At 38.3% G+C, this 25,487-nt stretch overlaps 3 protein-coding genes across 3 annotated transcripts; 1 reads left to right on the forward strand and 2 right to left on the reverse strand.

The window, feature by feature from the left end:
* The first annotated feature begins 157 nt into the window (after window positions 1–157).
* foxi3a (forkhead box I3a) lies at window positions 158–1,931 on the forward strand. The gene is made up of 2 exons (XM_026938514.3): window positions 158–851; window positions 974–1,931. Exons 1-2 carry the CDS (start codon window positions 299–301, stop codon window positions 1,522–1,524), a joined length of 1,104 nt encoding a protein of 367 aa, XP_026794315.1. The 5' UTR covers window positions 158–298; the 3' UTR covers window positions 1,525–1,931.
* An 11,929-nt stretch (window positions 1,932–13,860) lies between these two features.
* Window positions 13,861–16,984, reverse strand: nhp2 (NHP2 ribonucleoprotein homolog (yeast)). The gene is made up of 4 exons (XM_026938745.3): window positions 16,682–16,984; window positions 16,403–16,472; window positions 14,874–14,979; window positions 13,861–14,682 (listed from the first exon to the last, which is right to left on the reverse strand). Exons 1-4 carry the CDS (start codon window positions 16,833–16,835, stop codon window positions 14,557–14,559), a joined length of 456 nt encoding a protein of 151 aa, XP_026794546.1. The 5' UTR covers window positions 16,836–16,984; the 3' UTR covers window positions 13,861–14,556.
* A 170-nt stretch (window positions 16,985–17,154) lies between these two features.
* Window positions 17,155–23,901, reverse strand: grpel2 (GrpE-like 2, mitochondrial). The gene is made up of 4 exons (XM_026938744.3): window positions 23,744–23,901; window positions 20,524–20,683; window positions 20,083–20,164; window positions 17,155–18,954 (listed from the first exon to the last, which is right to left on the reverse strand). Exons 1-4 carry the CDS (start codon window positions 23,821–23,823, stop codon window positions 18,632–18,634), a joined length of 645 nt encoding a protein of 214 aa, XP_026794545.1. The 5' UTR covers window positions 23,824–23,901; the 3' UTR covers window positions 17,155–18,631.
* Between the last annotated feature and the right edge of the window lie 1,586 nt (window positions 23,902–25,487).

The raw sequence follows: 25,487 nt of genomic DNA on the forward strand, positions 1-25,487 counted from the left end.
GCAATTTCCAAGAACATGCTTCCAAGTTCCACTTCTCAAAGGTGTTTTTCCACCCCGCCTCTAATTTCATCAAAAACAAATTAGGTGTTAGGTGTCCGTGGAATGGCCAATCAGATTAGAGAGGGTGTAGCCAAAGAGGTATAAATACTCCAGGTGATACAGGTAGCAGGTTATGGTGCACCTGACCAACCCACCTGAGCTGGACATACAGTGGGACAAAGAAGCCTGAATTTCTAATACACCGTGTTTTCATCTCCAGCTGGAAAAACAGAAGGCGACAGACAGAACTAGGGGGAGCATGACATCATTTGTGCCACAAGCCCTGTCACCCCAGTTCCACACAATGGGCCAGGAATCCCAAGAGTACAGCCTGTACAACGACAACTTCTACAGCCCTCCACCTCTGCCGAGCCCACAGCAGACACTGCCATCTGCCAGTGACCTGGTGGACTATGCCACCCCGTCCTCCAACCCTTATCTGTGGTTCGGTAGCCCTGGGCTGAATGCTGCGCCCAACCTCGGGGGAGGGCCGCAGCCCTACGGCATGCAGAGAGCCTATCTTGGTGCAGGGGGAATGGGGGGCGCAGAAGGGGGTTTCAGCTGGTTTTCTCTGCCTTCTCAAGAAGACCTGATGAAACTTGTTAGACCACCATATTCTTACTCAGCTCTGATTGCCATGGCAATAAACGGTGCCCCAAATCGCAGACTCACGCTCAGTCAAATCTATCAGTATGTAGCGGACAACTTCCCTTTCTACAACAAGAGCAAGGCCGGCTGGCAGAACTCCATTCGTCACAATCTTTCACTCAATGATTGCTTCATGAAGGTGCCAAGGGATGATGATGACCCAGGTAAGATTTTATTCTTCTTTCTTTCCTTTAGTTATATTTGATTTCAAACAAAATACTGCAGCAAAGTGTTGCAAATGAAGTAATGTTTATGGTCATAATGTTATTGTAATATCTGTGTGCAGGAAAGGGCAACTACTGGACTCTCGACCCAAACTGTGAGAAAATGTTTGATAACGGCAACTTCCGTCGCAAGAGAAAGAGAAAATCTGATTCCCTGCCTGAAGAAGAAGGAAAAGGCTACACGGAAACAGACTCTACTGCATCGAGTCCAAAAGACCAGAGTAACACCAGTCACGAATCCGAGAGAGGACCCTCTCCAGTTTCAGCAGGCGCAGCCCCCTGCCTTAATGGCTTCATGGCTCAGATGAATGAAATGGTCTCAGGTTCAAGTAGCATGCGAGAGGGTGCTCTGCTCCCCTCTATGCCACTGGGTGTGTCTTTGGACACTCAAAGGGTCTCTCTAACCGGGGGTTTCGGCTCATACTCGCCAAGTGCTACAGTACCACAATGGGAGGCGCAGATTCCTCCCCCGCCTCAAACAAGCATCTCTTCCTCACCCTCTCACTACACAGGCAGCTACAGTGACTCAATCCTTAGTCAGTTCAGTAGCAATCTCTACCCAGGCCTGGACTCTGCTGGCATGGTGTATCCACGGGAAGGCACAGACGTGTAGAGGAAGAGAGGAATCGAAGTGTGTTTTCCACCCGGCACTTGACAAAGCAGTTGGCTAAATCAGTTACCTAAATTCCCACAGTGTGGCCTGAGTCAGCAGATTCAGCAAACACTAAGAGACCCACTTCCCCCTTCCCCCAATTCACCTCGCTGTGTGAATGCTCACACACTCGGCTCTCATCCCCAACTGCTGATCGCATCTCATTTCAGGTTACAGCTAAGTATTTTTGATGCGCTAATGATGTTTTGGTTTTTGTTGTAAAATACTTCCAATGTATGAACCATTTTGTTGTAGTACACTCACTGCACTGACTGTAATGTATTTGTGTTTTTTTTATATTTTGGTACTGTGATATATGTTTATGTGTGTATATGTATCTGTGCAGAAATAAACCAAAATGAAGCTGACATTTGTATGACTACTTTGTATAAAACAAATCAAGAAGTGTAATCATAATGTGACAATACAGAATATTCTGTAATTTCTTTTTCACATTATTCTTTGATATAAATCATTTCAATGATGCGAAATATAATAAAAACAACATACACTGAAAAAAAAGCAAATAAAAATTAATTAAGCTTTAATGTCAGTGCTGGTGGCAGACAGAAGGTATTTGTTATTTTAGTCACTGATCCACATGACGGGAGTGGGGGTGTGTGAAGGGGATAGCCAAAGGATCCGTTGAACAACAAACTCTAAAAGAGGGGGAAAAAAGACTGGTTTGACAGCGGGGAAAAAAAAGATAAATGATGCAAAACTTGTTCCTCTGGGTTTCAAGGTGCAGTCGCCCCAATTCCAACAACCTTTTAGGTCACAACAAGAAAAATCACAAAAAGAGACAATACAAAGAATTCCCTACTAAACCGTCCTAATCCGGTGAGTGATATCTGTGGAAGTAAAAAGATTCTGTTCCATAACCTTAATATCTGCCTAAAGGTGTGATTGAAATGATGTAGTTCAGCTCAGACAATTAAACAAAGATGCTTTAATTAATTTGATAAGATCAAGGCAACATTTTATTTCACCAGTAATAATAGGAGGTGGTTCAACATTCACCTAAAACAAATAAGGATTTGAAAGAAACGTTTCTTCTGCTCATTATGCCCAATTATAAAAATAACAATTGCAACAAAAGGCTCTTTGTGTTTATAATATGGATTTGCCAGTGGTGAAAAATTCCCACAGACAAATCCTTTTGGAAATGCTGATGTCATCAATTGGCTAACTTTCCCCTGCATTAGAATCAGCATTCAAACTCTCTCCCTCTGGCGAGGCAGGCCACAGCAGCCACAGATCCACACTTCTTTCCTTCATTAAAAACAGGGATATAAAAAATAATGGATACTCTGCTACTAAGCGCATCCAATCCATCTGCGTATTTCATTTTAAAGACATAAAACATCACAGTTTATTATAATCCTAATTTGCTATACTACTGAGTATTGCTATGTGATACTCTTAGGGTAAACATGGTTCTGGGATATTTAATGGTTCTTTTTAACTTCTTCTGACAGGGAAACAATCAGTTATCGGCTTTAACATAGATTCTTTAACAGTTCCCCCAAAGGTCCAGCTTAAAAGCCCTCACATACAAATAATGTAAAATGTACACTCTTTAGACACCCTTAGGGGTTTTCAGTTGTCCTTCTGGGGAAACCCTTAAATTCCAAACAACTTAGTGTTTCCTTATCAGAGCAGATTCCAAGTATAACTCTTCTAGGAAGAACCCTTATTTATCCAAGGAAATCTTGATGGCCCCTTAAAACCCTTATTTTTTTTCTAAGCATGTACAGAATACATTTATTTAGAAATGAAATCAGATTCTAATACACTTCTCACATGGAGTCACTTAATATTTGTTTAATACTATTGAACCTTGAATTAAAATTTCATAACTTTGTAATTATAAACCTGAAATACTTTTTAGTTCAGTTTCAGTAGTGCAGCTTTAGATATACAACTTAACAAATAGGATAGAAAAACTATTTTGGGTGCCCAAAAGAACAGTTTTAGGTTTCCTAAAGAATCTTTTACTCCTTAACCGGGTTTGTTCTTGTCACAATGAATGAAATAAACATTCACGCCAAAGATCCTTCCATGCAAGAGAAACACTTGTGGTAAAAATCTCTCTGGCACCAACAAAAACGGTTAACGATCCATCAATCAAAAGATCCATTAGGAAATTTTTTTTAAAAAAGGTTCTGGCATCACTTTAAAGGACTTCACTTTAAAGTGTATATGGGGCAATGCAAATTATCAAAGCTATATGCCTTCATGAAAGCATAAAAGCATTCAGATGATTAATGCCAAAAATGTGTTAATGAACTTTGTATCTTAGGTTAAATGCCCTAATTATCTTTACAATACTTTTACCTCATTTGGCTAATTAAGTGTGTAAATGAAATGATCATTGTGTTCTGATTGAGAGATAAAGGTGGCATGTGCTGCAGTCTTCACCTCCTGCTTTTGGCACTTCTGCCGTACACATTCCTGACCTCCTTCCTCCATGTACTGTTTATTTCCAAAACATAGTCATCTACTATCTCCACACAATAAAATTCTCTCCATTTAGACTTATCACATTTATCTAATTGATTGGATCTAAGCAACACAGAAAGTGTGCCTGATATTTATGGAGGCGTGCCTGCCTGCGTGATTTCGATCAGGATCCGGCTGTGCTTGACACCCTCGTCTCAGCAGACGAGTAAAGGGCGGCATTCGCTTTCTGTTTAATAATTGTTTTGACAAGTAAATGTAGCAACTAAAAGTATCTCTGAGTAAGAAATTGGTTTCTTGCGTGGTGTCAGAACCAAAAAAAAAAAAAAGCAAAAAGAACAAAAAAAAAAAAAATACTGAATGCATTTTTCAGTCATTTTAAAAAAACAATTGCAGAGCACTAAACAAGCTAAACAATAATTAAAAACTTGTCCTGTATAAAACTGCAGTCTCTAAACAAGCCACTAACCTCATGATCGCTTGTCAATTACAGATTTTCTGATAAGCTGATAGCAGTGGCATGTGCTAGTCATACACAGAGCCAAACATAGCTACAGCTACAGCTATCTTTTCAGCATAGCCCAACCCAGCCTTTTCACCACATGCTCCCACTTTTATCTTTATTGATACAACAACTTTAATCCTGTCTGAACCAGCTGTAGTGGGCTCCTCTAATTGGGATGTGTGAATTGTGACAAGCTGCCTCTAGTCCAACAACAGTGTAAGTGTGCTTGGTATTTACTGACACATGCCACATCAAGAGGCCAGCGTTGTTTGTAAACACGGGTCACGATAGGGGGGAGAGATAGTAAGCTCGATTAAAGATGCCCTGCAGCTCCATCAAGTGCAGGTGTGGAGAAAAACTGGTTGCATCCAAAGGAGCAGATGTTCACGGGGGAACTCAGGACCTAACACCGAAAATACAGGCAGGGCGCTCCAAAAGGGGGCAAAGGCTGCAGCAGGATTCAGTTATGAACAGTTCCATCTCATAACTGACAAACATGTTGTTTGCATATAGAGTAAAAATCGGTACATGTTGCTACAAAGTAATAAATCTGATTTATTTTTGCTGTTTCTTCATTGGTTAAACAAACATGTCAGGAACATTTCCTCTCTACCTGAATATCAGTTTTGTTACAATATTTACTAAAGCTAAATGATGAAATCATTGCATGATCTATTTACAGGACATAAACACACAACCACACGGTAACCTTAATACACACCTGTTTTATTTCTATACAATAATCACTCACTGATCCACAGGAGCAATGTTCCTCGGATAGCCAAGGAACTAAAATACTGAACCTACATGCTAAAATGAAGTAATATTTGATTCATTTTTACATTTTTACACTGATTATTAATATTTTATATACTGCTAAAAACAATCATCCATATTTGGAAAAGAAGAAAGGAAAGAAAGGAAAAGAAACAAAGCATAAAAACATATTTTTTTATAGTTAAACACTAATTGACTCCTTCAGGTAAATTTGTTTACATGTAATTAATTCATGTGTCTGAATCTAACTCAGGAATTGATAATTCAATTTTGTTTATCACTAATAATATTTTTTTCTTATGTTAGCTGGAAAAGATTAGTGGATTGCCAAATAATAAATAAATTTGAATCTTTGAATAAATAAAACAACATTGTAAATGCATTGTACAGTTAAGATTATAACAGATTGAGAGAGTGTTTAATGTGATACGCGGCCGATCATGGTGTTTGTACTGTGATGCACAGGCTTGTCACAATATATCATGAAGTACTGTTCATGTAGCAACTCGTGCATTTTGTATAAACTTGTTTTATTTGAAGATATATTGCATTCTATAAAACATTTCAAATTACCAAATACACATAAAATACAAAGTAAAACTGTCCATAAGTATTCGGACAGTGACACTGTTTTCGTAATTTTGCCTCTGTACACCACCACAGTGGATTTGAAATGAAGCAATCAAGATGTGACTGAAGTGTAGACTTTCAGCTTTAATTCAAGGGGTTTAAATATTGCATTAACTGTTTAGGAATTATAGCCATCTTTTGCAGAGTCCCTCCATTTTCACAGGCTCAGAAGTAATTGGACAAACTAACATAATTATAAATATAAGGATTATTTTTAATATTTGGATGCAAATCCTTTGTAGTCAATGACTGCCTGAAGTCTGGAACCCTTGGACATCACCAAGGGCAGAGTTTACTCCCTGGAGATGCTTCGCCAGACCTTTACTGCAGCCGCCTTCAGTTGCTGCTTGATTGTGGAGCTTTCTGCCTTCAGTTTTATCTTCAGTCAGTGAAAAGCAGCTCCACTGGGTTGAGGTCAGGTGACTGACTCAGTCATTTAAGAACATTCCGTTTCTTTGCCTTAAGAAGCCATTGGGTTGCTTTCGTGTACATTGAAGCGCTGTCCTATCAGTTTTGCAGCATTCGACTGAATCTGAGCAGAAATATAGCTCTATACACTTGAGAACTTCTACTAGCAGTCACATCATCAATAAACACCAGTGACCCAGTGGCAGCCATACATGCCCATGCCATAACCATGTTTGACAGATGATGATGCACGCTTTGGATCATGAGCCCTTATTTTCCTTCTCCATACTTTTTTCTTCCAATCATTCTGTTACAAGTTAATTTTGCATCAGAACTGGGCAGGCATTTTTTTTTAGAGGTTTTTTAGCAAATCTTTCTGGCCTTTCCGTTCTTGAATGTTACCAGTGGTTTGCATCTTGAGGTTAACCCACTATATTTACATTCATGAAGGCGTCTTTCGATTGTAGACTTTGACAATGATATGTCTACCTTCTCCAGAGTGTTCTTGACTTGGCTAGATGTTGTGAAGGGGTTTTTCTTCCACAAGGAAAGAATTCTGCATTGATCTTCCGTGGTCTTCCAGGCCTTTCGGTGTTGCTGAGCTCGCCAGTGCATTCCTTCTTTTTATCAATTTAACAAATTGTTGATTTGGCCACTCATAAAGTTTCTGCTATCTCTCTGATAGGTCTGGGTTTTTTTTCAGCCTAATGATGCCTCCGTCACTTGCATCCACACCTCTTTGGCCTGCATAGTGAGTTCCGATGAACAGCTACCAAATACAAATTCAACACTTGGAATCAACTCCAGACCTTTTATCTCCTTAATTTCTCATGAAATAATGAGGAAACAGGCCACACATGGCCATGAAACTGCTAATCAGTCAATTGTCCAATTATTTTTGAGCTTGTGAAAGTGGAGGGACTCTGTAAAAAATGGCTGTAATTCCTAAACAGTTAATGCAATATTTTTTGTTAAACCCCTTGACTTAAAGCGGAAAGCCTACACATCAATCAAATCTTGTTTACTTCATTTCAAATCCACTGTGGTGTACAGAGACAAAATTACAAAAATTGTGTCACTGTCCAAATACTTAAGGACCTGACTGTGTATGTGTGTAACACAGAAATAACATGTATAATAAAACATAAAAGTTCAACAGTTCAGTAGTAGGTGAAAGTTCAATAGTAGGTGTATTAGGTTATTACAAAAACGTACAGACTTGTGGGTATCTCCCCAGTTATTGTGCTCCTGCCCCAGCCTGCCTCTCACTCGCTCCTTACACAGCAGACCCCTATAACTCATCTCCCTGCCCGTATCTTATGTTACCAGTCCCACGGGTTTGCCTTGAGATGTCAGAATAAACAAACACACATAAACACACTCTCCAGAACATCAGCCTGGTCACAGTACCATGAAACCCCAGTTTCCATGAATTCTATTGTCTGGAACGGAGATTACAACGGATTTAAGTCACAGGCAAAAAAAAAAAAAAAAAAATACTACAGTGACAGCTCAGAGATAATGCTGATATTCTCAGTGATGATTGCACTGGGTCAGAGAAATTGTAACTGTCTAGATATTTCAACTGTCTGAGATCCACGAGATTAGAATGGTGTGTTGAAATAAAGTTTATCCTTTATGAATGATTTGTAATTGTAATGAAATGGTACTTTTTGTGTGCCAGTTTATACCATGTAGATCTGTGTTAATTCCTTTGGCATTGTGTGTGTCTGTGTGTGTGTGTGTGTGTGTGTGTGTGTGTGTGTGTGCGTGCATGTGTGTGTGTATGTGTGTAATTATGTTGTGGTTACAAGGCATAAGAATACAATGCGGTAGAAACAAGGGGTCTAATGGTCTCTAAAAGTTTATAAAACAAACAATAAATCAGCCTGCACATGTGGATATGCAGTATGAATAAGACTTGAATCAGTGCCCAAAATTAAAAAGGCAGCAAAGTTAACAGAAAGCGTTGTTTGAAGCCGATAAAATAGACATGAAAGTGCGTCAAACTGCGTTACAACACTGGCTTCCAGACACACATTTACATATGCTGATGACACATTCAGTTCAGATCGCACCGACTGCGCTGGGCCATGGTCTTCAGTTAAAGCCTGCAGCTGTGTGGAGCAGGGGGGAGGTGACTGCTGCTTACTGTGGAGAAAACCAAAAAGGTGCTCTCCATCATCACTGGCCATGCAGTCTCGAAAGTCCCAGATCCATCCACATAGCCCATAGGACCTGCGTGACCTTTTTAGCCTGGTGTTCAACTGCTTTTTAGTGAACTTTCAAATCCAGAAAATTGGCTTTCATATTCATATGAACCTATATAAAGATTACCATCTTGACTTATTATTAAGCATTGACTTGTTCTTCTGTTATTCTTGTTAAAGCATATTAAATCATTAGTCATAACTACGATGAAACTAATATTAGGGGTATGTCATTATAAGATCGTTGAATATATGTCCTATGAGTTTTAGAAAGGGTTAAAACTATCCTGAAATGGATCAAAGATTCTAAAATATAATCCAGGAATCAGATTATCAGAAGATGATCAATTTCAGCGTGATGTGAACTGAAATGAACTGAAATGTCAGAATTGCTTTGACAGAACTTTTAAAGTTAATGATTCAGCAAGGTGACTGAGGGCAAAAAGATGCTTGTGTTAAATGGGTGCTTGACACCAGTAGTTTATCAGTTATCAGTAGCTTTCTCTCCGTTAGAACAACAATAGATGGCTGCGCTGATCTCCGAGGGTGAGTGTACTGTTTCAGTGCACTCAAGTGTAGACCTGAGCTGACAGGAGTTTATGATCTGCAAAGCTGTCAAAGTCATGGAACAAGCCCCCACAAGCCTCCAGTGAAAGGAGAACACGTTGCCCCAAGGCTGTCCTGCAGACACTCACATAACTTCACACACACACATACACTCTCACAGACACCATTTAAATGTCAGTCTTATGCAAATAAAGGTCAACCAATAGTTTGTCTAAGTTTGACACCAACTTTTACATTTACGTAGTCAACTGTCAGAACTGTTGTCTTCCCACAGAACATCCTTATCATGATTTACAAACCTCACTCTGCCCTCAGCTCCAATCAGCAGCGCAGAAGCTGTTCAGAAATTGTTCCGTTGACTGGAGGAAACGCAGCACTGTATCTGTCCATCGTGTCCCACAGGAGTGACTGAGTGTTTGCTGGCAGTCAGAAGACTCTCTTTCAGAAGATGATTAAAATCAATAAATCTCTTTCTACACCTGCTTCATCACCTGCACCTGGCTGTTACATGCACTGCACCAGGCTGCACCAGATAAGGCGGAAGAAAGTGAGGCAGGGAAAGTGAATTGTTCACCACAAGACCGTGCGTGGGGGATTTAACACAGTCTACCATGGTTCATTCATGGGTTTATGAGTAATGGAAGAACTCAACGTATTTTGCATGATCTGCATGAAACACTTGCAGCATTTCCGTTTAGGATGTATAATTAGGTTCTGTTGAGCAGAACAACACAGCGAGCAGCTTTCACTTGGTAAATCTGGGGGACTACTGTTGAAATGATGGGTGTGAATTTGGAGCCAACGTCAGGGAGTGGTAGGCGGTGAGGGTGTCACGATGGCGCGTGCTAATGCCAGCGAGACGAGGACAGGCGGCAGGTGCTCTGTTGACACAATAAACACTCACAAGGACAGTGCCAAACTCCAAATAAGACATCCCAACTTCCAAGAAGTGCTGTAGCCAAGCCCGGGTACAGAAGAGGAAGTGTAATTACACACGCACAACATCAACTGCATGATTCAAGTGCTTTGCCTGCATCCTCCGTTCTTTTCCGTCTTACACAACCAGTCTTGTACGTTAAGCAGGGCAACAGAGCAATGGAAAAAAAAAACGAGAAGGAAAACATGAAGAGATATGAAGTAGATATCAAAAAGAGAGACCTTGGGGTTGTGAAAGAGTATAGTGCTTTGTACTTCAAGTTTGTTATGTTTTGATTTACATCTTGGGGTTTGTCACACATGAGCAACCATGTGAAAGGTCTATTATTTATGATGTGGCAGAGAGGACAGTTAGAGCATCTGCACAGAGCCATAAAAAAGGACAACCAAATACCATAGGAGAAAAGGCAATATGAAAATCGCATGTACACATTTATTAGATGCTTTCCTCCAAATCGACTTACACCTGACAAAGGAATTGATGTAAGCACGTTAAGCTGAAGCCAAAATGACTTGCTCAAGGGCACAAAAGTGACTCTCTGGCAGTTCTGGGGTTTGAACCCACAATCTTCAACCCAGAACCTTAACCAGAGACCATGTCCACCTAATACTGAGCTGAATACCCTCAGAAAACTGTATTAAACTGTACTATATCTGTTAATGAAATGAAATATCTGTTATACCTTTGTTGTGTTTTTCACCAGAGAAAATAACTGCAGTGTACCTTAAGTCACTATTTTGACCATAAACAAGTATTAAACATACACTACAGTGATTAATGGTACAAGAGACATATCCCTAAGGATAGCATTGCAGTGACAGCAATAGTAAGGTTTAATAACTTTTTTCTGAGAGTGAATATTTAGGGGAAAAAATGACAAAGCACAACCAAGAAACGCTTCTTGTCACCTAGAAACCTTTCTCTGCCCGCATTCAACAATGACGAAGCATAACAGTGTGTTCACCAAAATACTGCCTAAGTCGTTTAGTAAACTGCAGAAGCTATGGGTGCTGGCTATGTCCTTGTGCCCCTGGACAAAACTGACCCAGGGGTGTTTAACTCAGAGGTGTGTGTAATGTTGAGAGTAAACAGTGCACCACAAGCCTATCCACGTGCCTGATATGTCCTTTTGACCTGGATTGTGATCCCCATTCCTCATAAAGGTGCCCTCTGCTTGATGTTCCTCAGGTTACAGTGTCCATCAAAAGTCCATAAATCCATAAGGTTTGGTTTCACTAAAGAAACTGGCACTCAGTTCACCCAGCTCAGGCTCAGTTTTGTTCTTAATTGTGCATCATGACCAGAGGGTACTGCTCCTTGATCCAGGCTTCCACATGCATTCTCAATCTACTAAAGGTTGAAAGAAATAAAAGTGAATAAGTGGCATATTCCTCAGCTATAATCCACTGTGATCATAGAGAACATCATAAACAAGAGCCAAAGTCACTCATGTGGCTGCTATTCAATGTTAGTGTCTCATCCTGGGCATACTTGTTTAATTTCCCCCCAAAAAAATCCTCAAAAGAGAAAATCCTCATGGTGAGCAGTGCTGCTCTCAGGATTTGAAGTGTCTGACAGACTGACAGACTGAGAACTCCTCTCTTGTGCTTTTATACATGATTTGGGTAAAATAAATGCTAAAACACAACAAACATCATGGGACCGAGACCATTAATGACGATTTCAGCATGAACTATTTAAGATGTCAACAGAGAAAAACAAAGCACCAGGGTTGAGAGAAATGAAAGTGAGTTGAAGTGGGGTCTGTTTATCAGTTTCAACAGCTAACACACAGATTGTTTCTGCACTAAACACAGCGAATCTATCCTAATCATACTCACTGTCATCATGGCCATGATTAGGTGTGCAAGGGGACATCAGAGCAGAAGACTGTGCAAGAGTGGATTATTTAGGAGCTTTAAATTCTTAAATTTAAACCATCTTAAAAGTACCTGCACAAAAAATGAGCAAAAGAGAGAAAAGGCAGTGATGACTGATGGGTTTTTGCTAACTGACACTATGCTGCCATCATGTGGACTAAAGCACCATCATGTGGACTAAAGCACCATCAAGTGGACTAAAGCACCATCAAGTGGACTAAAGCACCAACAGGCCAACACACTTCATCAAAGGGTGTTTGTTTCACCCTAACATTGACCAAAAGCTGTGACCATTGTAACACATTAACAGAGGTATTGTATAAGACCTACACACAATACAAATAATTTCACTATAATAAATTTGTATAATGACTACTATAAATACTATAATTAAATACAGTTATACTAAAATACAGATGGGTTGCACATTGGCACAGTGCACATGTTCAGTACATGTGTTTTTTTTATATATATTTTTATATATTACTTATTACTCATTACTGCTCATTTTCAAGAAGTGTGCCAATAATTCTCAAGTGCACTGTGTATAATTTGGTTGAGCGTGGTTCAGGTTAATTGGGATAGTCTTAACATACACTAAGTGTAGAGAGGAGATATGAAGGGATATAATGGATGCATGAATTGTTGCATGAAATACCCACAACTGAGCGACCTCACAAATGGCTCAGTTATGCACTGACAGAGTTTATTTGCATTAAGTTCATTTGGAAATGATTTTTCCTGTCCACTCCTGTTTTTGAAATTTGATTTCCTGATGCCCTTATCAAGTGTGCTATCTATAAATAACATGCTGTTCCAAATAACTGAAATGGCATTAAAAACTGGTTTTCAGTCATTCTTGACAAAAGGGTAAGACATGCTTCTTTAGAATATGATACAAGCATTTTTCCTTCATATCTAGGCAACACCTTGAGGATTTCAGAATTGGATCATGTGTCTGAGCATTTGTTTTTTTTTGTTTTTTTTTTAATGTAATATAAAAATACATAAATAAACAATCCTTACATATCAATGCTAACTTACCAATAACCGGTTCTGAAAGTAGAACAGGATAATTCTATGAAAATAAGGACTAACAGAAACTGGTCAACTGCATGCACTATTAGGTGATAAGATTTATTATACTGATTGTAAGTATACTATATGGCCAAAAAATGGGGACACCTGACCATCACACTCGTGTGTGCGTTCATTGCCATTCATTGTGAATAATCATTGCTTAGAGCCTACATCTACTTTTAAACTAAATGAAGCCACAACCAATCTTCTGGTACATTTTGAGATCTTTTTATATCCATACAGAAGCCAGCAATTTCCCAAACCTGTTCCTGGACTACCCCATGTTCTGCACACTTCATATAATATAGTGTTTTCCCTGCTCCAATCACACCTAAGTTAAATAATCTGATAAGTCATTAACAACCATTCCTGGTGGATGCTTAATATTAAAGTGTGCAGGACATGAGGTACTCCAGGAACAGGGCTGTAAACCTGTGCAGAAGCCAAACAAACTTTACTGTGACTGCCATTATTCTAACCTTAAACTCATCAGAAGTTAGGAAGATCCCAGCTGTTATCAATGCAGCATAAGAACTTTGCACACCGGTAAACTTCTAACAAAGGTCGGACTCGCAAATGTTTACGCTTTTTCACAGTGATTCCTAATCCCAGTACTGGAGAACCAAACTTTGCACTTTTCTGTTTTCGTTGGTCACACCTGATCCAACTCATGAATGGAGTCTTTCACTAGTGCTAAATAAATAAATAAATTAATTAATTAATTAATAAAAATGGGCCAAGCTAAAAAAGTGGCCAAAATTTCATATCAGTTTAACAATGAATACACTCAGACTAGCAATAAATTAAAAAGTTAACAATTAAAGACTGAACCAACATGAAACATAAGTTAATAGAGTTTAATATCTTTTCCTTTTACAAATAATGAAGGCTTTTTACACATGGATGTGGTAGTGTTGTTACATTCAGTTTTAATAGCCTCATGCAGATGATAGACAGCCTGTCAAGAAGCTGTGCTAGATGTATTGACATGAAGTGGGCTCTAACTTGAATGAACACTTCTGTGGCATAACCTTGGGCCATATCTTTTTTTTTTGCACCAGAGTTTAAGTTTATTCATGTGTATTAGGGAAAATATACAGGCATTTTTATAGTTTTACAAGCACTGATTTAAAGACTTTCCTACAGTGTATGTTCTCAAAAGACATCAGGCCCAACAAACATGTCATCTTATCAAAATATTAAGATAATCTTACAACTAAAAGCAATAATACAAAACAAAAAGCTGAAAAAAAAACTGACAAAATGAACACTCTTTATACGAGAGCACAGGTTAAACAGAAATAAAGCCCATGTTTCAATCAAAAATATAAAATCAACTGGTCACTATCTCTGCTGTTTATATCAGAAGTCCTGATGTTGCAGTCCAAATCACCAACCTTCAGTAGTCCAGGAAGCACTGAAGAAGTGAATTAGGTGGTACAACTTCTAAACAACCCACCAACTCAATAATGACTTCATTTCTAAGTCATATACAGTATGCATGTTCACACAGCACAAGCACAGCAGTGCTGAAGGCACTCATAAAGGTTTGGGCAGGGCAGAGACTTCTTCCAGACACTCATCGTAAGCCTCTTTGTATTCTTCATGTGGTTTGATCATGATCACACAAGTGGGCCTTTTTGAACCAGCTGAAGATCCTAAGTCCTGGATAGAAATGAAACACACACATACATGCGTTTAGAACTGCTGCAAAGCACAAAAAGTACTTCAACAGTAGGAACTTACGACACGCATCTGTGGCAGTTAGATGAATCATATTCAAATAGATATTTCTAAAAGACACAAATGTCATAACCGTTAGTCCAAAAGCCAACAGCAAACATTCTATCACTCACCACTTTTGATGGAATGTAAGCGTAGGGCAGATTTTTGTCCTCGCACATGACTGGTAAGTGGCAGTACACTTCGATTGGAAGCGTATCTCCGGCAAGTACCACAATCCTGAAAAAGGCAAGAACACTTAGTGGAATTAAGTATATATATATATGGAATTGATTATACATCATGCATTGTTAAGTTGTGTACTGTGGTCCAGATGCAGTCACAGGAAAGTATTTTGCAGACTGAACCGAGCCCTCGAGAAATACTGTTGCAGAGACGATAAACATGTGGAAAAAACTAAACCAGCACAGAGGGGTCAGTGTATGAGTGTTCATCAGGACAAAAAGCTGTGCAGTGAGTGGATTTTTACTTTAATAATTTAAATGGAGGATGATGAAGAAAGGCCATATTCATTAACACTGGAATGTACAGAGTGATTGTGGGACATATTTACCATTCATTCATCTTCGGTAACTGCTTTATAATGGTTTAAATTACTAACTGGTTTATATTTTAAATAGAGTCAACTACATTTTTTTAAAAAAAAATACTGCAACAGATAGAAACAAAAAAAATAATAAATGCAGGAGTGGGTGGGACTGGTCAGATGTTCTGTGGGTGCAGTGCTGAGTGGGATTAAACAAAACCACTTCAAATTGTCTTATTTATAGCCATTAATTATCACTAATGCTTAAGCACTAAAAGGTAACAGTTGTCAGCATTAAGTAAATGTTAGCTGCTTACCTGGACCTTTATAAGCAATTTTATGAAACTGGTCCTTCATAAATTTTAGGTGAACACATAATATTTATATAATATATAAATATATATATATATATATATATATATATATATATATATATATATATATATATATTTAACTGTGGTGAATCCACAGTTAAAGCTCTGAACTACTAAGTGGAAGGTCGAGAGGACTCTGAGTGAAACCTTTAACCCATAAGCGCTCGTCTCATTTGTACATCACTGTCAACTATAACTATTCCACTAAACTTGTACTAATCATAGCAATTCTATTTTATTTTTCTATTTTATTCATTATATTCTGCTTTTATTATATTCTGTTTTATTGTGTATCACTGTTGCACCGTGGGACGAGGCACTAAGAAAAAACATTTCACTACATTAATACACACATGTATGTAAAGTATGTGACAAATAAACAACACTGAACCTTAAACCTAAAGCCTAATTTCACTGTTAAAAATGAATAATGATAAATGTATAAATTATCAATTTGATATTAAAATCAAGTAAAACCAGATGACAAAAACTACTGTTTATTACACAAAACTTTTGAAAACTGAAATTTTAACACACTGTAACTGACTTGAGTTTTAGGTGAAATATTCAGTAAATAAAATGTGAGGGTTTGTGTTTGCTCAAATGTGCTTATAATTCACATATTTCAAATATTAATCATAAAATAATTCTGTGCTGCAGCCACATGGTACTTTTTCTCCCCCCCACCAGAAGTCCTGGGTTGCAAAAGTTTGTGCACCCCTGCTAGAAAGTTTCCCCTTACCCCTTTTCTCCTTTGTTGATGAATTTTTGTACTTCTTTGACTCCTCGGCGAATCTGTTTGTGCTTGGCCGCTGCAGAATAACAGAAATAATAATCATAATCATAATAATAATAATAATTTATATGATAAACTGCTTGCATTTTACTGAACGGGTAATAAACTGTTTCTGGTTGCACACACATGACTTTTCACACTTGGAGAAGTTGATGTTACTCGCTGTTGTTTAGATGAATAAGGTTGATAAGGTTATAAATAAAATGTGCCACTTCTCTGCCTTACCCTTCTTGACGCATTTGTACAGCTTCTTGCTTAGCTTGCGCGAGGCCAGAGGGTTAGCGATGGGGTTGATGTTAGCTAGCAGCTCCTGGTAGGATCTCTCCGTCCCTCCAGCCTCCTCCTCAGCAGCACTCTTCTCTTTCTTTGCCTTGGTCATCTTTACAACCGTCAAATAAAGACAGAAACTTTAATACTTAATTCTGAACAACTGTTGTTTCTCTGTACAACATACACGTGCTACATCTACCGGCGAACTTCCGGTTCCAGCTCTCAACTTCCGCCCACTACAGACACGCTGAACGCACACTGCTGAACACACACTGCTGAACACACACTGCCCCCTAGCGCACAGGAGCTGTCTCAGGCTTTCCTCCTCTAACTAGCTTAATTACATCACAACACTTTGAAATACTTGTGCTTGTTGTAATGTCAGTGTTTTATAATCAAGGCAACACTGATAGAACACGAACCAATCATTACACAATGTTTTACATTTTAATATTATTTTAACAAAAATAATGATTGATAAACATGCCATACATCACTGATATCATACACACAAATTACAAATTTCCCATATTGAACTTCAAGCAAAAGTCTAATTCACACTGGATTGTGAACTACACAAATCACAAAACTTAAATTTTGCATGACTTCAAATATAAATATCAGACAAGTTCCTCTCTACCTCGTGTGAACTTCATATACCAATGTAAGGTGCACCATCATTTCAAAGCTCGACAATTATTAAACAAGGAAATGCTGAAGTTTGTTATTCTGACACTGCTGATCTATCATTAAAGGCACGAAACCACAAACTTTTCCAAATTGTCAGTTTGTTCAACAACAAATGTTGAGTAAACCATCATTACTCATTTTGTCCTTGTTCTTCCATCATATAAAGGGGAAATATTCTCCAAAATACAAATATTATCATAACAGTGCAAAGCCTTTGTGTCAATATTAATAAGGGGATGTTTAACATTTTGATAATTCCATGGGAACACAAAAGGAAATGAAATTTTTCCCAAAAACAAGGTCCAGTGAGTGACACTAGATTAAATTTAAGATACAAATAAATATAAGCTAGTTTTCAGTATGGTTGGCCTCATGTCCTCATATATACAAATGCTGTCTTATTTTCATTACCGATTCCGGTAAACAATAAATGAACCACATGAAAAAAAAAAAACATTTTATAAAAAAAAAGGGATAATACAAAATCTAACAAAATAATATATTCAAGAAAAAAAACTGTAGACTGAAATAAATTAAAAAAAAAAAAAAAAAAAAAACCTTATTGTAAACTACATAAATGAACAATTATCATAGGCCCCATTCAGATTTTGCACCAAGGTGCTAAAATTCTCTCATATTATGACACTGTCACCAAAAAAAAAAAAAAAAATTCCAGCAGTGTGAATGTGTAAACCAATCCACCGACACATTTGACGAATGGAGCTTATGTTGAGAATGGTAAGAAGGTGCATGCATGTAAGAGGAGACTTTGCGTGGCTGGTATGAACATTTAAAATACAGAGATTTAAGAAAGATAAAGAAAGTAACACGCAAAAGCCATGGGAAAAAATCAGCCTGTTACATGCATCAAAAGCATGTCTGGGTAGTTCAAAAGGTAGCTCTATTCAGCGTGAAAATGGTGAACCTGGCAACACTACGGAGCCTTTTGATGTGGTCAGAGCCGGATCAGGCCACTTTGGCACCTCTGCAAGACGCATCTGACCCCATTCACACTTGTACTTAACGTCGTCCGTTTGTGTTCCGATCATCTGAATCAAATGTTAATATCAAGCGTGAACAGGGTCTTAGGGAGCGAATCAAAATTGCTATATTATATGTGTGCACACATACATATTCCCAAATTTCCCCTTGGGGATTAATAACGTAGATGAAAAACAGAAAAAGGACAAGAGTATGGCCAACACAAAAGTGAAATCAAGAGTCCTGTGTTTTCACAGCGATCCCCACACGTGCATGGCGAATAGTGCGCCCTTGCAGCATGTAACCGTCTTGCTTCACAGTGGCTATGGTGCCAGGCTCGAACCCTTCAGCTGGGGTATGGCACACTATCTGATGTTGGTAGGGGTCGTATGTGCCACCCACAGGACTCATCTTCTCCAGCCCATGCTTGGCAAACACCTGTTGCAGTTTGTTCTTTATTTCGGACAGATTCTGAGTGCCCTCTACATCCACGCCTTCTGCAGCTTTATCCAGCAGGTCTGCCACCTCCACTAGGTCACGGCAAAAACTTTGAATTCCTGTACAAGGGACAGAACCATTAAAATCTTGTCACACAAAATCCTGGAGATTAATAAGACTAAAAACCTCACCCTATATTAGCCATCTTTTCACTGAGAAACCACAGCCATAGTCACACCAACAAGCACAGAAATAATATATGACTGGCTTTTGCGTGCCTGTGTTCAAAAGCTATTTTACTAACATTACTTCTGTTTCCAAGACAGACCATATACACTCACCGTACACTACAATAGGAACACCTGTATACCTGCTAATTTATGCAGGTATCCAATCAGCCAATCATGTGGCAGCAGAATGCATAAACTCATGCAGATACAGGTCAAGCACCATTCTGTGTAAACTCTAGAGACTGTTGGGTGTGAAATTCAGCAGTTTCTGAACTATTCAAACCAGCCCTTCTGATACCAACAACCATGCCATGGTTAATGTCACAGAGATCACATTCCCCCCATTCTGATGTTTGATGTGAACATTAACTGAAGCTCTTGACCTGTATCTGCATGATTTTATGCACTGTGCTGCTGCCACACGATTGGCTGATTGGATAACTGCATAAACAAGCAGGTGTACAGGTGTTCCAATTATAGCATATGGTGAATGTAGCTAGTAACATTTATGATGGTCATATTTCACAAATGATTTTCTTATCCTCTGTCAAAAAATGGTGCTCTATTTCCTATAAATAGCATTAAGATTAGGATTTATTCTCTAGGGTAAATTATTTAAACACTAACCCTAAGAAATGCATTGTAGAATTTCTTGAATGCACTGGAGTGCACATATTCACATGTCTACAAAATAGCAAGGCTCCCAAAAAAAGTGCACTGTGTATTAAACAGGGTGCATTTGCAGACAAACACTTGCCATTCTGATGATGGCAGGAAGTGGATGAAAAGTTCAGTGTATTGCTGAATCACTAGAAGTAAATAAATTCTCATTATATAACCATAACTCTGCATGCACCAGGACTTAACAGTTTGCCTGTAACTGTTAAGGCTTGTTTTGAGCTCTTGTTTAAACCAAGCCCAGAGGAAAGGGAGCAGGAATCCTGGAATTGAGTTTAAGCACCATTTGCTCCACAGTGGGAAAAGTGGCTCCTGTCTGTTCAAAGCACATATCTTTACCAAAGGTCTTTGCGTCCTCCACAAACTTCTGAGTTCTTCTCCGAACGGTGTCCGAGTCAGCCAAAGCCCTTTTGTATCGTTGCTGTTGAATACACAGAGACCAGAGAAGTCTTAGGTCTACCCACAGCTTGTACAAGCAATATTTGTCTCATGTTGCTTTACTTAACGGAACTGAATAAACACAATATGAATTAATTATGAACTTTCTCTCTTTTCCTGTTCAGGAAAATAACATTTTACTTGTGTCTGAGAGACCAGGTCACCACAAACATTTTGTAGCTGACAGCAAACATCAGGAAGAAGCAAAAGACTTACAATGTACAATAAGCAATATACACACAAGCTCACATCAATGTTTTTAGAGTTCATTTATTAGTTCAAGATGATTCTAAACGAAAGAGCATTTTGGAGTAACTGCTGTAACAGATACAAGTGACTCACAGTGAGATCCCGGACCTGCTCCTCCAGCTTGTTGGCTTTCATCTCTAACATCCGGACATGCGTTACATTGAGACTTTGCTCTTCATCACCATCATCGTTGTGGCAGTCATCTCCTGTAGTGCGCCTCTCCGCAGCAGTGCTTGAGAAGCCAATACGGGTCCTAGTGTACAAAAAGGAGCAAAAAGCAAATATTTACTCAAGCAAAAGTACAAGTGCTGACTGAGATGACTGTGTACAGAAGGATAGGAACACTGAGATAAACAACATTTGTTGGCTATTAACAGGAATGTATAATCCTCTATACGCAGACATACAGCCAGGTCCATAAATATTTGGACGTCGACAAACTTATCGTTGTTTTAGTTGTCTACCACAGTATACTGGAATTGAAATAATAAAATAGAATGAATCTGAGCTAAAAGTGCAGACTTTCAGCTTTAATATGAGGGTATGCACATCCTGATTGGTAGGAATTACTGCACTTGTGGTCTCCATATCAGGACCAAAAATAACTGGACAAACTAACAGTCATAAATTAAATTGCCATATTTAAGTCCTGGCAAATCCTTTATAGTCAATGACTGCCTGAAATCTGGAACCCACAGACAATGTGTTTCTTCCCTGGTGATGCTCTGCCAGGCCTTAACTGCAGCTGTCTTCAGTTTCTGCTTGTTCTTGGGGCGTTTTGCCTTCACCAAGTGAAATGCAGCTCAGTTGGATTCAGGTAAGGTGACCAACTTGGCCGTTGCAGAATATTCCACTTCTTTGCCTTAAAAACTCTTGGGTTGCTAACACAGTATGCTTCTGGTCATTGTCCATCTGCACTGTGAAGCACTGCCCAATGAGATCTGAAGCATTTGGATGAATCTGAGAAGATAATATAGCCCTGTACATGTCAGAATTCATCCTGCTGCTTTTGTCAACAGTCACCCCATCAATAAATACAAGGGGACCAGTTCCAGTGGTAGCCATACATGCCCACGCCATAACACTGTCTCCACTATGCTTCACAGATGAGGTGGTATGCTTCAGATCATGAGCAGCTCCTTCCCCTCTCCATATTCTTCTCTTCCCATCATTCTGATATGATTTGATCTTTGTCTCATCTGTTCATAAGATGTTGTTACAGAATTGTACAGACTTTTTTTGTTTTGTTTTGTTTTTCTGGCAAATTCTAATCTGGTCTTCCTGTTTTTGAGGCCTTCCCAAAGTTTAGATCTTGTGGTAAACCTCTGTATGTACTCAGGTGAAGTCTTCTCTTGATTGTTGACTTTGACACAGATACGACAGACAGACGCGTAACTGAACGTAAAAGTGTGATGTTGTTATGTGCAAGTCAGGCTCTATGGCTTGAGACTGCAGTATCGCAAAAACAGTAGAATTGGCCTTGGCATTCCAGTACTGTCAGAGGGGACTGTATGTGTGACTACATGACACAGCAGAGAAAAAAAGAAAAAAAAAACCCACAATAACATTTGTACAGTAAGCTAGTTCACCTTAGACATATTTCTGATTGTAAAATAGTCATTAGATGTTTGATAGCATTAAATATTCATAAACCTGAAAAGCTATTCTGTTGTCTAGTGGGTCTGATGGTTTTATCAGTCTCACATGGACACCCTAAAGATTTCCCAAAAGGAGTTTATGCCCAAGTCTCACCCTTGCTTCAGTGGATAATCTCACAAGGAAATTATTGATTTGTACTTACTAAGAACTGCTGCTGTAATCATAAAGATTGTCCTGTGCTCATGCCAGGACTCTTATTTGCAATACGCTTACACTTTCAATATACATAGAACGGTTTGATTTTACACTTCCTTCGCTGTGTATTGTAATGGTTTATAATCACAATGTATCACCCAAAAGAGCATGGGTTTTCTTTTTGAGCCTGTAGTCTCAGGGAGTTTTTCCTCACCACTGTCATCTTTGGCTTAAATTCAAATCTACATCTGCAAAGCTGCTTTGTGACAATGTCTATTGTTAAAAGTGTTACATGAATAAAATTAATTGAATTGTCGGGAAAACCCAGCAAATAGGTCATTTTGTCACTATGAACAATTTGTCAACCCCCTTTACCCTGTCCATTAAGTGAAAAGGACCTCCCACGGAGCTCCTTTCTCAGCACAGCAGTGACACTGACATGCTATTGTGTGTGTGAGAGTATGTGTGTGTGAGAGAGTATGTGTGTGTGGTCCTGGTATGAGTGTATCAGCCGCAGCAGTGTTGCTGGTAGTTTTAAACACTCTGTGTACACTTAATGCCACTTCATTAGGTACACAAATCTTGTTAGTCCACCTTGTAGGTGTACAGTTAGAGATTATATCTCATCTTTTCCACACAGTTTGTGTTAATCGTGCTTCATCAATGTCAGATTCAGCACTGATTTTTATTGGTTTATTATTATTTTTGGTTGATGGACATTGTAACATTTTGAAACAGTGTATTTTGCTTTTATAATTAACATTCTGCATCATTACCATTGCTTCAGCTGTTTGTCAATCTGTATGACATCTCAGCTCATGATCATTTTAAATTTACATCTCCCAAAAGGAAACCAGATAGGAAGAAACAAAACCAAACCAAATCAAATTTCTCTCATAAACATATTTACACATTTAGAAAACTGACACCCATCATTTTGTGGGAAATTACAGTAGCTAATGTAGCGTTATTCCTCGTTAAACCCTTGACAAGCAACTCTGAAGCCTCAGCTAACTAGCACTGTCATAAAATTATTGGCGCTGTCTTCGAAGTAAACATGCTGTTCAGACAGGTGGTGGTGGTGTAGCCTTGGGCCTGAATTAAATTACGAAAAAAGACATAGGTAAACTATTTTGTAGCTAGTTAGACATGTTATATTTGATATAAAGCTAGTTAGTTGTTAGCTGTTCCGGTTCTGTTTCTTCAGCTAGCTAGCTAGTTTAGTGTTCCACGTCCTCAGCCATTAGCCTCACGCGGAAAAATATTCAGCAAGGATTAGTTTTATAATTTTGTTCATATTTATCAATAATTTATCAACACTGCGGCATACAAATACTTTTAGCTATATTTAGGTATAAACCCGTACTCCACTAGTTACGTTATCAATGTTATTGAAGGTCATATAGGCTAATAAACAGTGCCTCAAAACCAGATTATTAAAAACACGACTAATGATGTTGTGTAAGATAAAGATTTGGAAATTATATCTGTCTACAAACAAGTAAAAGCGTGCTCTTACCTGACTCTGCACAGTTTTGTCGGTAAAATACCCAGATGGATTGTTTTTTTCCCACACAGAGATAGAAAGCAGACGGCCATTTGTCGCGAGCTCAGTTCGCTAATGTTACATCAGGCCCTGGGGTGGCGCGGATGTGTCTCATTCACACCCTGAGGAGTGCGCACTTCACCAACAGCTCCCTACACAGCGCCGCTGGTACAGTTTAAACCAGCTACCCTGACTAATAGTACACTCGGCGCGAGGGGATATGAAACCGAAGGTGAAAGTGTGTGTAGTTGTTGTTGTTGTTAAGTAGTAAGTCAGTATGAGGTAAGGTTAGTGTCATATTCAGGCAGTAAGGGATTTCCGGTCCCTAGCGCACGAGCGGCGCGCCAGACTAATGGATAACTGCAGGAATTTGTCGTTAAAGAAAGAGAATCAACTCCTGGTATTCTCTAGAGCAAGTGCATGATATTGTACAAGTCATTCTGGAGCAGTGTGGTCAGTCAACTGTTCAAAAGCTACTTTTTATTATAAAAAAAATCATTAAAAAATCTGAGAATGTGAAAATTGGAGGTGTAGTCTATTCTAGACAAAGTGCATAATATGGCAAAACTTGATCTGGAACAATAGTCCTGACCATTAGAAGTTATTGAATTTTTTACAAATAAAAATTCATTAAAATTCAGTAATAATTTAACTTGCTAAACTGAGTAGAATAGAATACTCTAGACAAGGTGCATAATATGGCAAAACTTTATTTGGAACAATAGTCTTGACCGTTAGAAGATATTCATTTTTTCCAAAACAAAACAAAACAAAAAAATAATAATAATAATAATATTAAAAAATAAAAAAATCTAAGAATGTGAAAATGGGAGGTGTGGTCTATACTAGACAAGGTGCATAATATGGCAAACCTTGTTTGGGATCAATAGTCTTGACCATTAGAAGTTATTTTTTTAAAAATTCCAAATAAAAAACTCATTAAAAATCTGAGAATGTGAAAATGTGAGGTGTCTATTCTAGAAACGGTGCATAATATTGCACAGTTTGTTTGAGAACAATAAACATCTTGAATGTTCAAAAGCTATTTAATTTTTTTTTTCCAAATACAAATTCATTAAAATTCTTAAAGTGAATGGTATAGCAGAGAAGACGCATAATATTGTACAGGTTGGTTTGGATCAATACATATGTTCAGCTGTTTATAAGCTATTGAATATTTTTCAAATAAAAAATGATTAAATTCAGTAACAGTTCAGTCGGCTAAAGTGAGATGTGTAGTGTATTCTACGGAAGGTGTGTAATATGGCACAACTTGTTTTTGTCATCTTGACCATTTACAAGCTATTCATTTTTTTCCAAAAAAAAAAATCATTTAAAAAAATCTGTCTATGAGAACCCATTACTGGGGAGCAATTTCTCTGTTTACGTTCTTTGTAAAATCAATTTCTGTACTTTATCTCTTCTATAAATCAGAGTAGGAACACTGTTAGGCCCCTGTGTTGCAATAGATGCACATCCAGTAGATACAAATGACCCATTTTTAATATAAGTTTAACATAAACAAATAAAAACATGAATATATGCTAATTACATTGTGATATACATGGAATTAAATTCATTCATGTACTATTCATTACAGTGACTACCTGAAAGACACTTAAGGCCCTTTTCAATATTATGGATCTACATAGAAATCAATGTATTCTCAGAATTTTAAACAGCATCAGTTACCAGAAAAAGAAGTCGTAGCTGATTG

Source organism: Pangasianodon hypophthalmus, chromosome 15, assembly GCF_027358585.1.
Source record: "Pangasianodon hypophthalmus isolate fPanHyp1 chromosome 15, fPanHyp1.pri, whole genome shotgun sequence".
In the NCBI taxonomy this organism is placed as follows: domain Eukaryota; kingdom Metazoa; phylum Chordata; class Actinopteri; order Siluriformes; family Pangasiidae; genus Pangasianodon; species Pangasianodon hypophthalmus.